We start from the raw sequence: 15273 nt of genomic DNA, 5'->3' as shown, positions 1-15273 counted from the left end.
TTCTTTCTTTCTTTCTTTCTTTCTTTCTTTTCTTTTCTTTTCTTTTCTTTTCTTTTCTTTTCTTTTCTTTTCTTTCTTTTCTTTCTTTCTCTAACAAGACATTTTCCTTGGGTTGTAAATTTCCCATATTCACAAAACTGGTTAAAGGTAGGTTAAGGAATCAAGCTCTTCTTCTCTTTGGTTCAGAGGGCTGTGACTTAGCCACTTCTTCAGAAAACTCTGTAAAAAGATCACAGAAAGATGAGTTTATTTAATTGAAGCAAAATCTGACACACCTTTACCATCTGCTAACAAATAAATACTATTTCCAAACTTGCTGCACAGCCAAAGAAGAATGTGTTTAATGGCATGGTTTTAACTTGACAGTATTTGGAGAAATGAGTATCTTTAAGAAACTACATACAGTGTATTGTTTTTCTTGGAGGAACATTAAATTTAATTTCTTTAAATTTCCTATTTAATATTCTTTTTCTAAACTGAAAAATTTGGGGCAGTTAACACATAAGTAGTACACAGTTCCAAGTTCAAAAGGACAAAAGGGTATCCAGTGAAAAGTAAATTTCCCTCCTATCTCTGTTCTTTGGTTGGCGGTATTTTTTAAAAGGTGGTTTTTCTTTCTTTCTTTTTTTTTTTTAAAGAATCATGCATTAGACTCTCCTGCAACTTTAGTTTGTGGAAGAATTCTATATAGGACTTGAACTCAAGATTCTTTCAGTCAAAAGTGACTCATAGGTGGCCCCCCTTCTTGTGTGCCTTTGCTCTTGGGTAGTAAGGCATTGAGTGCCCATCTCCCCTTTCTGTCCAGTGTCAGGGCACATCATTCCTTCCTGTTTATTTCTTTTCCTTCCCTCTTGATGGGGTTCTCCTTGCCCAAGTTTTTCAATTCCATTATGTTGGACTCATTTCCTTCCCTAGACACTATGTCTAGAGGAGAAAAAGAAATGTGCATCTCTCAGCCAAACAGCATCATTATAGCCATCTGACGTGGGGAGTGTAAGCCAGACGATTATTTTTCCTATCTGTGTGGCCAAGTTGCAAGACTGTATGGTATGTAGAAGAAATGTCAGCCAGGCCAGTGGCCACCTGGCATCAGATAGTGTCTTGGATCAGCTGTCTGGTTCTCTCTGCTCTTGGAGTGAGGAACCTTGGTAGGCCTGCGTGTTTAGATAAACAGTTGCACTAAATGACTGCATATTTAGAAAGTCTAGAAGTCTAATAAACATTCTGAAAAACATCTCCAGCAGAGACTTTATGAGGTAGATAGCTCTTGGCTTGAGGTGATTTGGGGGTGAGGAAGGGTCTGGGCCTACCATGAAATGGTTTCTTCTCTGGAGTATCCCTGCAGTCCGTTCCCTTACCTGCCCTGAAATGTCTACCAACAGCCACTTCCTTGTGTGAAGCAGCAGAGTTAGAGGTTGTGTCTCTGAAAGGTTCTGTCACTGTGTTTAATGCAAATTGAAGGGGGCCCCTCTAGCTCTCTCCCTTCAGGGCACAGTCACAGGGATTGTTCCTTTGATATTATTTCCTAGGTAATGATATGGGAAGATATTTAGGGAAAAAGAAAGCCTGATTGGAGAGGATTGAGGTTCAGGAGGAATTCTTTTTTTTTTTTTTTTATGAGAAGAGTAAGATTAGCTTGGGACAACATCAAGTATCAGAGAGAGAAAGGTAAGCATAATAGCGTTGGGAGCATCGATAGGAGCATCGATACCTGAAGATAGCTACAGTATCGACACAGTGTCCCTGAACAGCACCCTATGTTCTGCAGGCTGCTTTAAGTCTGTTAGTTCACAGCAGCCAAGTGGAGAAGTATTGCCATCTTACAGCTGAGGCCCAGGCGGCCAAGTAAATTGTTCATAGTCATTTCAACCTTTAGGGGTAGAAGGGAAAATCAAATCTCCTCCTTCCCTTCAAAGTGTTCCTTCCTTTATACCATATCACCTTAATTTTAGTTCAGATGAAAAGTTAAAGTGAGCTTCACAGTTTTCCCAGTCCTGGTCTCAATTCTATGACATTTTTATCATGAGGCAGGGGGGAAGAAAAGGCATGTAATTCATTGGGAAGAATATGGGCTTTGGTATTGGAAAGATTTAAGGTTGAATAAATTCTAATTTAGTCACTTACCAAATGCATGACCCTGGGCAAGTTAGTTGACATCTCAATTTTCCCATATATAAAATGGGAAAATATGTATCTCTTGACATTGTTGCAAAGATTAGAAGTAATATTATAAATCATCAGGCACGTAGAAGTCATTCAATAAATTATACCTATTATTAATCTTGATGTTAATAAAGTGGAATGATTCTTTTAACTGGACACCTGTACAGTAGCTAACTAGATGTGATGAATTAGAATACTTGTACGTGGTTAAACTCAAGAGATGACAAAACTCAAAATGAGATGGGTCTAACAATAACAATTACATACAGCTGTATAACATTTTGCAATTAATGGAATACTTTTAGGTACATTCATTTTAATCTTTATGAAAGCCAATATGGTTGATGGGCAGGGCAGTATTAGTTCTATAAAATAAGGCTTGTATACACTTTGCCAGCAGAAACAGCTGAGATGAACTCATTTTTGGATTCCTATCCTGCAAGATTCCATCTCCACTTTTATCCTACAAGAATTATGGCATTTCTGTCTTTCCTCTAAGAGAATAAAACAAGGCAAATTATCATAGGTATAGAGTTACTTGGGTTTGGATTCTTTATCCTTAAGGCATTGAGATCTTCATGAACCATGATTTTTTAAAAATCCCACTCTCTTGATTACACTAAGACTTAGTTTTAAAAGTAGATTCCCAGAGATGTCTCCAAAGTCCACTAACAATTCTGGTGTTGGCTCCATAGTGACTTATCTACTGAGACTGGTACCTTCTGAAATGTGGGTTAAGTGTTCAATGTTAAAATATGTATTTATACATCACCTGACTATTTTTAGATTTTTTAGTCCAGTTAGCATTCTTTCCCTCCCTCTGGTCACTAAACTCATCTTGATTTACATGGCTGGATTTTAAAGACTTAGTGATAAAACTGGTTCCTGTAGATGTTTCATAAATTGATCTTCAGACCAGTTAAGTACCTGGTCACTGCTTCATAACCCCCTTCATGACACCCGGTCAATAGGGCCTCTCTCCAGGGGGCTGAGCTTCAGCTTGTGGACTAGTTTCTAATGTTGACTTTGTTCACAGTTCCCTTGTATCGTAGGAACAGGAAACAGATGCCATCAGACACTTCACACTTAGAGAAAATGAATACTTGACTCTTTGTCAGTGTGTATGCTACAGCCAGATTTCTAATCCAAACAATTACACTTAAAAATGTTATTATAGCTTTTTTTTGAAACAAATGCTTTTTTCTACATTTTATCCTACAAAGGAAAAAACAGTGCTTTGTCAGTAAGAAGTTGCTTTTCATAATTTGGAAAAAAATTAATATTAAAATACATTAAAACCTAAAAAGACAAAATTTAAAAAGAAAAATGTGACAGTGTTGTGTTAAAACTATTTTCTAACATTGTTAACTATTATAATTTTCTTATGTAACTTTCTGACTACTGTGTATCTGTATACATGTATAAGCTTCTACTACTTATAAGCAGTGCACTTTATATTCAACTCTTAAAAGCAGTATTTTCTATGTACTTTTCACATTTCTACATAGCTATAAATTTTATTTTTATTTTTGACAGGTTGAAAATGCATTTACTGGGTTACCAGGCTATAAGGACATTCGTGTGCTTGATTTTAGGTAAATAGACTCTAAAAATGTACATGTTTAGTAGCGCTCTTTATTTCAATGTAGTATCTTTTTGTGTTTATTATGTATGCTCTAAAAACAAATGATTTGAGTGCTGTAATTCAATACTGTTTCTGGTAAATATGTATTCTTAATGATAGTTTTTCAGGAGAGGAGACAGTTAGAAAAAGGCAAAAGAATATATTCAAAGAGACATACTAGATCTGTAGTTAGGCAGATAAGAACTTAGGAATTCATGTCCCCAGCTTGCTGCTGACGGGTTACACTGCTTTTACTTGGCACTGAGGGGAGCCTGAAGTCACATTAGATATGATCTTGGCTTCCCACTAAATCTTGTCAATGTTCTACCGAGGTGACTTTGACATCTTACTGTAAGGCCATTCTGGAGTGGATGCATTTGTCTTCATTTCAAACATAACAGTTCTAAGTAAATCACTGATCTCTTTTTAAAACATTTCTTCTTAAAAAGAATATTTACTGGGGGCGCCTGGGTGGCTCAGTCAGTTAAGCGGCTGCCTTCGGCTCAGGTCATGATCCCAGGGTGCTGGGATCGAGTCCCACATCGGGCTCCCTGCTCGGCAGGAGGCCTGCTTCTCCCTCTCCCACACCCCCCTGCTTGTGTTCCCTCTCTCGCTGTGTCTCTCTCTGTCAAATAAATTAAAAAAAAAAACGTATTTACTGAATGAATGCTTTATATTGGGGACTTGATTTTCCCGAGCTAACTTAATCAGAATAAATATTATTATTAATACTCATTTTGCAGAGAGCAAACAGGTTTAGAAGGATGAAGTATTAGCCCAAAGTCAGAGAGCTTGTAAATTAGCGGTGGAAGAGGGATTTTGAAACCGGGTGGCTGACTTTACAGCTCTTACATTTAAATCCCATGCTAGACTCAGTACTTTCTGAAGGTTTGGAGCATTTGGAGGATAGTTGTGGCTCAGCTGTTTGATGCAGGGGAGCATGAGTAGGGGTATATGTAACTTCACAGCATAATCAATAGAGCCAACATCTTAACTTTGGTGTATTCTCTTATCACAATTTCTGGGTTTACCAGAAATAATAGCAAGCACTTACATAGCATTTACAGTGTGCCAGGCTTCGTATCTATATAACTCATTTATTCCCAACAGCCATGCTATGAGATAGTTAATTTCCTCATTTTTTTTTTTCTAATAAGGACACCTTTCTGATAAGGCACAGGGAATTTCAATAATTTACCCAAAGACATTCAGCTAGTTATCTGTGCAGGGGAGAGGGCAAGCATGGTAAATTGACCCACCACCTACTCTCATACCATAACCAGTTTCCCCAGTTCAACCTTAGCACTTCTCATAGAATACTGCCTCTAGTTGTGACATGAGGCCTTTGAAGACCTCTCTCCTTTGGCAGCATACGAAAAGCAACATGGCCTTTGGAACCAACTTCCCTGGGTACAAATCTGCTTTTGGCACTTCTGGCTGGATGATTTTAGATAAATTATCAAATTTTAGTGTCCTATTTGTATAAAAAAGAGAATTTACTATTCTGCTTTATTAAAAATACTTTTGAAATACTTTGGGTAAATTATGTAGCTTCCTTGTTCCTCAGTTTCTTTACCTGTAAAATGGGGATTCTAATAGTCCTTAATAATCTTAATGAGGATTAAATGAATTGATTTTTGTAAAACACTCAGCACAGTTTTCTGGCACATGGGACTATTTATTAAGTGTCTGTTACATAAAATAAATAAATATTAAAGGTCATGCAATATCCTGTGGGTCAGTCCTGACCTTTTCCAATCCCTTAGCATCTTTCTGTATAATGTCCGATTTTCTTTTCATTTATTTTAAATTACATAACACATTATCTACCAAAAAAAAGTTTCCCAATTTTGCTAAATGCCAGCAACTGGAGTCCTCTGCTGATGTACTGAATAAAGCTTATTTATAAAGAGAAAACCTTATATGAATGGTTTAAAAAGTATTTTAAATGCAGTCTAAAGATAGTAAATATTGTCAGTTTTAAAACAGAATCTTTTCTCACCCTTTGTTTGCTTCCTTCAATCTACATGAGTTTGTCCACATCTAATACTATGCAAACATTTTGATTTAAGGAAATATATTAAGAACTTGCAACTTTAATGAATGATGTGACAATTATAACTGTCTTAAACTCTACTTAACACTTTCAATTTTTATTTTCAGGTCCCCCAAGGAAAATGGCAGGTAGAGTACTTTTTAGCACTTTTTATACAGTCCACTGATTGAAAAGGTAGTTTAGAAAATTTGGTAGCCCTAGGTCCAAGGTAGCATGGCTCAATTCTTTTATAACTTCTAATATTAGTGTCCATCTCCTTACAGATTGGGGATTGGCAAACTTTTTTACTTAAGGGTCAGTTAGTAAATATTTTAAGCTTTTCAGGCTGTACTTTCTCTGTTGCAACTACTTAACTCAGCCATCAGATGAATGTAGATATAGATAATACACTGAAAATGAATGAGCATGGCTATGTTCTAATAAAACTTAATTTATGGAAACTGAAATCTGAAATTCATGTAATTTTCACATGTCACAAAATATTGTTCTTATTTTGATTTTTTCAACTACTTAAAAATATAAAATCTATGAACTCATAGATACGGGGCTGGATTTAGCTTTACAGACCCCTGTCATAGACTGTTGACTGTCAAGTACTTTTAAATATTGAGTTACACTTAATTTAAAATAGGAATAAAACCCACCATTAATGTAAACAGTTTCAAGTATACTACGTCATTCAATAATATAATCAAGTGTCACTTCAAGTTGTAAATGAAGGGGAGAAAGCCGATCTCTATAATAGTTCATTTGCAAAAACAGCTGCTCTCTGGAATTTCTTAGAAGAAGCATAATATAAAAACATAGTCAATACCCTTTGTGGAGGTTGCTTGTCATTTTTTTGCTTTTGGATTCAAATTTATTTAAAATTCATTTTCTTTTGCAAGATTGATAAGTATAAATGGAATTTATGAAGCAAATTCATGTGTTAATTATGGACATGTTTAGACATACGGTAATACTACTTTATTGTAATATTTTATATTTGAAAAGAGCTTTTGACTCCATTTTCATTTATATTATTTAAGCAGGTGTTTACTAAGTGCCTACTAATTGGACAAACCCTGTGCCTACAAAAATTAATTAACTCTTGGTTTATTTCTTTTAGGAACACACAATCTAATGAAAAGTGCTTTTAGAGATATGTCAAATTACTGGTTCTTTTTTATTTTTTCATTTTATTTTCTTAATATTCCTTTGAGATAGTGAAAATGAGGATTAACATTCATTCTCCTTCTGGAAATGAGGATATTTTGCCTGAGACAGACAAACTGATTTGCTGTAAGTTATATAAGTAGGAGATAACAGATATTTTGACCAAGGTAATCAGAATTTTGGTTTCTGTACTCTAAGTAGATGTGAACTGTCCTGTGTGTATATATTACAGGTATATGTGTTGATGATCAGTTCTCAACCAAAAGGCCTGATTGTTTAGTTGTTGCCCTCTTGGAATGATTAAAATATTAAAACAACCCAAATTCTAATGTTATCATGTTTACCCTATGACCAAAAAAATGATATCCAGTTACTGAGTGCTAAGTCCTCTATAGGGACACAGAAACCAATATGAAGCCATTAGACTTTATGATAGAATTGTTAACCTAGGTACAATTTCTAAAATTGTTCAGTATTATCAAGTATTAGCCTTTTGATGGAATTGATTCATAACTTTTTGGTATACTTGTATTCTGAACTGTGGATGAATAAATGTGTGGCACAGAAATAGTCCATTTATATAATATATAACCATTCTCTTTCTTTCTCTCTCTCCATAAACATTTATATCCATATGAAATTTTCTATTTGCTTTGTATCTGTCCAGGTACACACATTAAGTTAGTAGATTACCCATTTGAAGTGAGTCAATAATATATCTGCCTGGTATACTTCAAAACTTCAGCTCCAGGTTTCGTAAGTGTGTGCCTTCTTTCTAATGGAAGACATTTTATAGGATGTCTGAATTTCTCTGAAATATCTTTATTTTGGTTGATCTTAATGAGAAATGATACTGTTATTTCTTATGTTGAAAATCTGCACATGTCAAACAGCCAATCAGGGCATTTGAGGTAAGAGAACAAGAAAGGATAAATTTCACCTCCACATGATTGATGTTTCTGGAAATAGCTGTCAGAAAGAGAAACTTTCCTTTATATAGCAGCTGTGTTAGTCTAGCTTAGAAGATGAAAGATGGTAATACAGTGGTGGCTGGTTAACTCAGAGGTGCTAAGGGTGGAGAGCCAGCACAACTTTCTTCAGTCAGATCATGTTTTGTCTTCCAGTGTGCATTCTGCTTCTTATGTACTTCCTTGGCCTGTGGGCTTTCTTATTCTGTCCCTCATCCTGAGATGTCTCTCTGCTACATTTACCATGCCAGAACTCAGTCTGTTTTGGGTCATAGTGACATTCTTGGCTCCGAGAATAGATGGTTTCCTGATACCTTAAGCATTTCTTTGAGTTCTCTTTCCAGGACAAAAACATGGTAATGAATTGCAGCATATCTCTGAGGCATTTTATCTTCTTTAATGAATTTATCCTCGCTAGACAAGGTAGACTATAATAGAAGTGTTATTTTTATATGTCCAAGGAAAATGTTGGGAGACAAATTATATTTTGTCAACAAAGAATAAGGCCAGTAATCTGCCCCAGACTGCTTGATTTGCACAAATTTCTTGATCCAGGAACATTTCTCTTGATCATCTCTCTATGATATTTAAAAGTCATGCAAGGCACATGGTAGACTCTCAGTGAAGCTTTGATTCTCCTTGTCTGATTTTCTGCATAGCATAGGAATGAACTCAAGTGCTAAGTGGTACAGTTTTTTTCCTCCATTTTTTCATTATCACTGCTTTCTGTCTTAATATGAAATAGGTTGTGCAAAGACCAAAAGAAGCTCACCTTTCAGGAGATGTAGTCATGGTCTGTCCCACTGAGTTTGGAAAGAGCATGCATTTCCTCAGGGTTGGGTTGTGCCTGTGAAGTAATATATCTAAAATGATTACTCATGGGGCGCCAGGGTGGCTCAGTTGGTTAAGCAACTGCCTTTGGCTCAAGTCATGATCTCAGGGTCCTGGGATCCAGCCCCCACGACCAGGCTCCCTGCTTAGCAGGGAGTCTGCTTCTCCCTCTCCCTCTGTCCCTCCCTCTGCTTATTCTCTCTCTCCGTCTCTCAAATAAATAAAATATTTTAAAAAATGATTGCTCAGAAGACACAAATGTATGAAGATAATTTTAGGGTGAAAACTTTAGAGACTTTCATATTTAGAGACAAAATTCTTCAGATTAAATAGGGAGTATCATTCTGTCATTTAAGTAGCACAAATTTAGTTGTCTTATATGGCTGCATTAGTCAATAAAATTGACCATTTGCTCTTTTATTATTTTCAAAAGTATTTATTGAACTACTATGAGCCAAGCATTGTGCTAGATCCTTGGGACACATACTGTGTGGTGAGTTCTGACCAACAAGTGTCCCTTTTACTGTTTTATTCTACCTCAGGGCCATCATTTGGTTATTTTAGCATATTTTACTGAATTTATTTCTTTACAAAAGAATATCAGGAATTACCCATGAATCAATATAGTCTGACATGAAAAAGTAAGAGACTGAAAGAAGTTCTAGACAACAAGCTGATGTCTTACCATTTTGTAGAGCATCAGGATGTCAAAATACTCAGTTACTAATTAAAACACCCTAAACCACCCCATTAGAAGTGGAAGCTTATCAGATCTGGGAGGAAAACCTTATGGAAGTTACTCAGATTAGAACAAAAACATCAAAGAGGCCTGGCAACTTGTATGGCAGGTGAGGGATGTCACTTTCATGGTGTCCCCTATAGTTCAGGGTATGAATCTGTGGGAAGCAGGCTCAGGACAGGTCCAGAACTGCCTGTACTTCCAGGAAGGACAGGTCTCTTAAGACCAATTCATGCTTACTAAATCATAAGGTATGATGCATTGTCTAGGATGCCAATTGATTTATTTAAAGCAAGAGATCTGCCAACTGACCAATTATTGCATTGTCTGGCTTATGCATTCTTTCCCCATAGGAAAATCTGTAGGGAGTTATAATCAAAAGATCCCTTTGCAAGCTTGAAAGAAGAGAAAGGAAGTTGGGTGACTTTTTTTTTTTAAAGATTTTATTTACCCATTTTTGAGAGAGAAGCAGGCTCCCCACTGAGCAGGGGCTCAATCCCAGGATCCCTGGGATCAAGGCAGAAGCTTAACCACTTAACTAAGTCACCCAGGCACCTGGAAGTTGGGTGATTTTAATGACCAGTATCATCAAGCCATGCTAGCTATGTTGTGGCTGTCTCCAACTTAGAGATCTATTTTTACAAGGAAGCCACAATAGTGAAATAAATTAGTTGACTAATCCCTTTTTCTAGACACCATGAGATCATTGTCATTATGTTGATACTTTTTGTTTAGATATGTGAATACCTTGATTAGACTGTAGTTTTTTTTTTTTTATATTCAGACAAGTTAGGTTTTTATTTATTTAGTAGGCACCGGGGGCCCCTCAGTGCCAGGGACCATGCTGAACACTGGGGATAGAAACTCAAGAGGAGACCGAAAGGCAGTCACTTTAAACAAAATCTTTTTACAAAACCACAAAAGCTGTAATCAAAGAATATATAATGATATATAAGTAAGTTTAGGGGGGGAAGTGCTTAAATTATTTGTATGCTTTGATTTGGGAGTCATTTTGGTCCTACAGAATATCGGAAGGAGGCAAATTGTTTCCATTGCCTGTCTCTCTTGAGTGTTTTATCTTTGGGAAGATAGCGTTTTCCTTTCCTTTGGAAGGATCTTGGTGTGACTGCTGGGTCCTGCTTCTGATGGCTGTGTCTCATAGACTGGGGGAAGCCAGAGTGATGACGAGAGCAAAGCTGTCCTCATAATGACTTTTTTGGGGTAGTAGTTTAATTAAAGCTACTGAGAGTATAGCATAATAGTTCAGAATTCAGGTGCTGGAGTCAGGCAGATCTGTGTTTGAATCTTTACCACGTACATGTTTCAAAATTTTAGGCAAGTCTTCTAACTTCTTTAAAGCTCAGTTTCTTCAATAATAATCTGAAGATAATAAAACCTTCATGGGATTATTATGAAAATTATATGAGATAAAGCATATGAAATACCTGTTACATCGTAAGCACTTTTAAAATGTTAGTTTTTGGTTGTTAGAGAAATCTGAGTTAGAGTCTAGAAGGAGTATTTTTATTGGATTAAAAATTTTATAATCTGGTGTTATTTCTCCAAAATGATTATTTAAGAAAATATCAAATGACATGTCAACTACTATTTGTATTTTTACTCTACCCTTTATTCTAAGAAATCTTCTCTTTATTTGCTTATGGAAAGGTAGATAGTAAAAAAGCCCTATCTCAGACAGTTCTTTGTTATCTCATTAAGGTTTTATTCAACTCATTAATGAAGGAGCCAGTTCAAAAATGAAAGCTAGTTTGTAGAGCATTTGAAAAACAGAAATTTATATAGTCAATTTGGGAAAGGTTTAGGGTAGTAAAATCCTAAACTTTGGAGTCATCATTGCTACCAGGCCAAAAAAACCCCTGATCACATTTTAATAGTTTTATTACAGTTTAGTTTCAAACTTTATAGGACTGTAAATTGTCTGGCCTATCAAACAAAATTACATCTCCTGAGAGACTTAGATAACTGTCATATCAGAAAATATTCTAGCATGATATTAAAAAAAATCACAAGTCATCAATTTGCTTTATTTTCAAGTATTTCATATTTTCCATTCTCAATAACTATGCTGTAGTTCATAGTAATTAAGCTTCTTTATTGCTTCACTACCCCCCTTCCGTTGTGGAGTACATAATCTGTCCAATAACGGTAAGAAAGAGAGATGAGAGAATTACCCACTGTTGGGTGGAGTTAGAAGGTTTTGTTTTGTTTTTTTAAATCAGGGAGGAGAATGCTAATAGGGAAAGAAGGAAGCTGGCTGATAGTGGAGAAGAGCTGTTGGTTCTGATGGAGGAAAGAAGGGGCGAGAATGGTGGGGAAGAGCGTGCTCACATATTCTGCAGAGTTGCCTCTCTGGCCTCCTTAGAACGTTTTCCATGTTCTTAGAGCTATGAACCTCTGTTCTCTAGGAAGCAGGAGGGGATGGCAAAAGGTTGTCCAGAATCTGCAGAGAATGGTGGTGGAATCCATGCTTTTTCAGACCCCCACCTTTACCCGCCCCCCTCCCACCACCAGGTGTACTGTTTGTGCTCCATGGGTTCAAAGCTCCTTTCTTTGTGTTTCCTTAACAGGATCTAATTTGTTCTCTGTTTTCATCCATAGTGGCATAGATGTTCATTATGCAGTTACCTTCAATGGTGAGGCCATCGGCAATACCACCTGGGACCTAATTAGCCTTCATTCCAACAAGGTGGAAAACCATGGTCTTGTGGAACTGGATGATAAGCCCACTGCTGTTTATGCAATTAGTAACTTCAGAGATTATATTGCTGAGACACTACATCAGAATTTTTTGTTGGGGAACTCCTCTTTGAATCCAGATCCTGACTCCCTTCAACTTATCAATGGTGAGTTGATATCCATCATAAAGTGCTTGTACAGCTTTAGTTTCTTTTTCAATATACTGTGGTGAAAACTAATTTCCTTATATATCTGTGGTTTTTAGCATTCTCTTGACTGCATGAGAGAGGAGCCATCCTGGTTCGAATGGAGCTTTAGCCATGTAGTTATTTGGGATAGATCAATCGGGAGCTCTTAGGAGTATTGGTAGACAAAAAGCCACAAAGAGTGGGGAAAGTGGGGCACCTGGGTGGCTCAGTCGGTTAAGCATCTGCCTTCAGCTCAGGTCATGATTCCAGGGTTCTGGGATTGAGCCGCATGTTGGGTTCCCTGCTTGGCGGGGAGTCTGCTTCTCTCTCTCCCTCTGCCTGCCACTCTGCCTACTTGTGCTCTCTCTCTCTCTCTGTCAAATAAATAAATAAATAAAATCTTAAAAAAAAAGTGGGGAAAGTGGAGAACAGCATGACATTTAGAAATAGTTTAGGGAAATGGGAGCAAAACATAGGAAAAAGGGAAGCGGAACCTGCAAGCATGAATTGGAACAGGTTATAGTGCAGCTGGGGCAACCAACACAGGAATTCTCCAAGGCAAACCGACTGGTGTAAAGACTTAAAAGCCAGAGAGCAGAAGACAAAGAGTAGCTCAGGAAAGTTCAGGGAGGATCTTGGCCAAAGAAGAATTGATACTGGGTGATAGGCAGAATCCCAGAGAAACCAGTACTAAGTTTGAATTTAGATAGCTGGAGAGATCCAGTTATGATCTGAAATCAATAGGTGGATCTGGGATCATCAAGGAAGGGTGGACTACTTTGGATTTAGAGGTGAAAGAGTGGCCTAGTTAATCTCAGACTAAAGTTTACTAAGAATCTGGTTACTGGTGTTGCAACAGTTTTACTCATCAGGGACATGGTGTCCTGTTAAATTACTTCTTCATGTTTACTTCTTTATGATTTCTTCTCTCATGGGTGGTTTAGCTTTAAGATGTCCATGGAGTATATTTTACTGACATGATTGCATGGGAAAAGTACCAGCTGCCAAACTGGAAAATTCATGAATGAGAGGCAATACTAACAATGATGCATTTTTATAGCCTCTTCAATTCCCACATTTTCTTAAGAGAAAAGAGTCTGTATCTTTTTTTTAAAGATTTTATTTATTTATTCATGAGAGAGAGAGAGAGAGAGAAGCAGAGGGAGAAGCAGGCTCCCAAGGAGCAGGGAGCCCAATACGGGACTCAATCCCAGGACCCTCGGATCATGACCTGAGCCGAAGGCAGATGCTTAACCATCTGAGCCACCCAGACGCCCAAGAATCTGTATCTTTTCAGGCAGTTATCACCTAGGCCTTGTGTGTGTGTGTGTGTGTGTGTGTGTGTATGTGTGTGTATGTAAATAAACACAAATACACATGAGAGAGAGAGAAAAGAGAGAAAAAAACTTTTAACGATATTTTACTATATATAATTCCTTACTTCCTAAAGAAGATATTATTTGAGGGCTTCACTAAAACTTTAAATTGCTTTTCAATTATTTTGGCTGATGTTTCCTTAAAATGACAGTGTGCTAAGATAGGGCCACAAAGTGGCTTGGACTTCATATGGATTATATAGGACTTTAAAGTGGAGAAACTCTTTATTTATTTATTATTTTACAGATTTATTTATTTATTTTAGGGAGAGAGGATAATTGGGGGGGAGGGGCAGAAGGAGAGGAGAGAGAATCTGAAGCAGACTCCCTGCTGAGTGTGAGTCTCCATCTCACTACCAGAGATCATGACCTGAACAGAAACCAAGAGTCTGAAGCTTAACCAACTGCAGCACTGAGGCTCTCCTAAAGTGGAGAAACTCTTTCTTTGTAGATGATAGTGATATTAGGCTATCAGTTCTAAAACACGAGAGAACCTTTGTATTTTGGAGCAGTGCGGGTATCCTGGGCTTACTGTCCCATATACTCCTTTTTTGTTGTTGTATCTTGTTGGAATACCTGAGCCAGATAAAATAGTGAAAAGAGAAGAGGCTTGTTATAATCTGAAATTGCTGAAGTCCTTTTGGCAAGGCTGGTATAGACTAGCTGGGGGCTACCTATGTGGGCAGCAAATAGGCAGAAGGTCCCAGGAATCTGGATACTGGGATCCGAGAAAAAAGTATAGCTAAGAGGTCATGACCTGAAGGGGATGGGAACCTAAACTGAGCAGAAGGTACAAACACCAAGGTTAATAACGAGGGTAGTGGAAGAAGGACATGGAGATTAAGGTTTGCAACAGGCAAAGTGAGATTGTTTAGTTAGGAAACTAAATCCACAAACAGCATAAGAAGGTCTTCCTTTTATGAGGAGCCTGGTTGAGCCTACCTCCGAGGTGTCCTGAAAAGGAGTTTAACAACTGAGAATTTCTAAGCAAATTTAACAAAAGCTTTAGGATATACAGGAGAAACTAATTCAGGTGCTTTGATCTTTCATTAGATGTATGTTTCAATTGCACAAAATTTGGTCTCTAAAATCTATTTCTATTGTCATGCCAACTCAGAATTCTGAATGGATGTAGCTTTCTACGTAACCTGGTCATCATTTCTTAAAGATAGATCATCCTTGATCTATGGTGCTTATTTTCCGTAGAAGACAAGATAACCGTATACACAATTGAAAAAGAGTTTTGGAAAATACTTAAATCAAATAGGGTTTTTGGCTTCTCATTGTTCCCTTTATGTCAGGCCAGTGGTAACAGGTGAATAAGGAGAGATTCTGCTTCTATTTTTGGTGCATACACCAGATCAAATTGTGGCAATCCTTTTTTTTTTCTTTAGCTTTTATAGATTCCCTCTTCCCTTCAGGCAAAATCAGTTTCTTCTTTGTATCCCACACATTGTATATATGCCCCTCACATCA

The 15273-nt window shown here is 37.1% G+C and overlaps 1 protein-coding gene across 1 annotated transcript in view; it reads left to right on the top strand.

The window, feature by feature from the left end:
- Nucleotides 1–15273, top strand: part of IMPG2 (interphotoreceptor matrix proteoglycan 2) — a 79045-nt gene that overhangs the window by 32957 nt on the left and 30815 nt on the right. The window contains exons 8-10 of the mRNA XM_025873453.2: nucleotides 3700–3758; nucleotides 5951–5971; nucleotides 12156–12400. Of these exons, the coding sequence (XP_025729238.1) occupies nucleotides 3700–3758; nucleotides 5951–5971; nucleotides 12156–12400 (325 nt within the window). The remainder of the gene's footprint in view (nucleotides 1–3699; nucleotides 3759–5950; nucleotides 5972–12155; nucleotides 12401–15273) is intronic.

This window comes from Callorhinus ursinus, unplaced genomic scaffold, assembly GCF_003265705.2.
Source record: "Callorhinus ursinus isolate GAN/ISIS: 27379988/994484 unplaced genomic scaffold, GSC_fseal_2.0 scaffold1, whole genome shotgun sequence".
Classification (NCBI taxonomy): domain Eukaryota; kingdom Metazoa; phylum Chordata; class Mammalia; order Carnivora; family Otariidae; genus Callorhinus; species Callorhinus ursinus.
The sequence above is the reverse complement of the archived record's forward strand: the minus strand, read 5'-3'. Positions and strand labels throughout refer to the sequence as shown.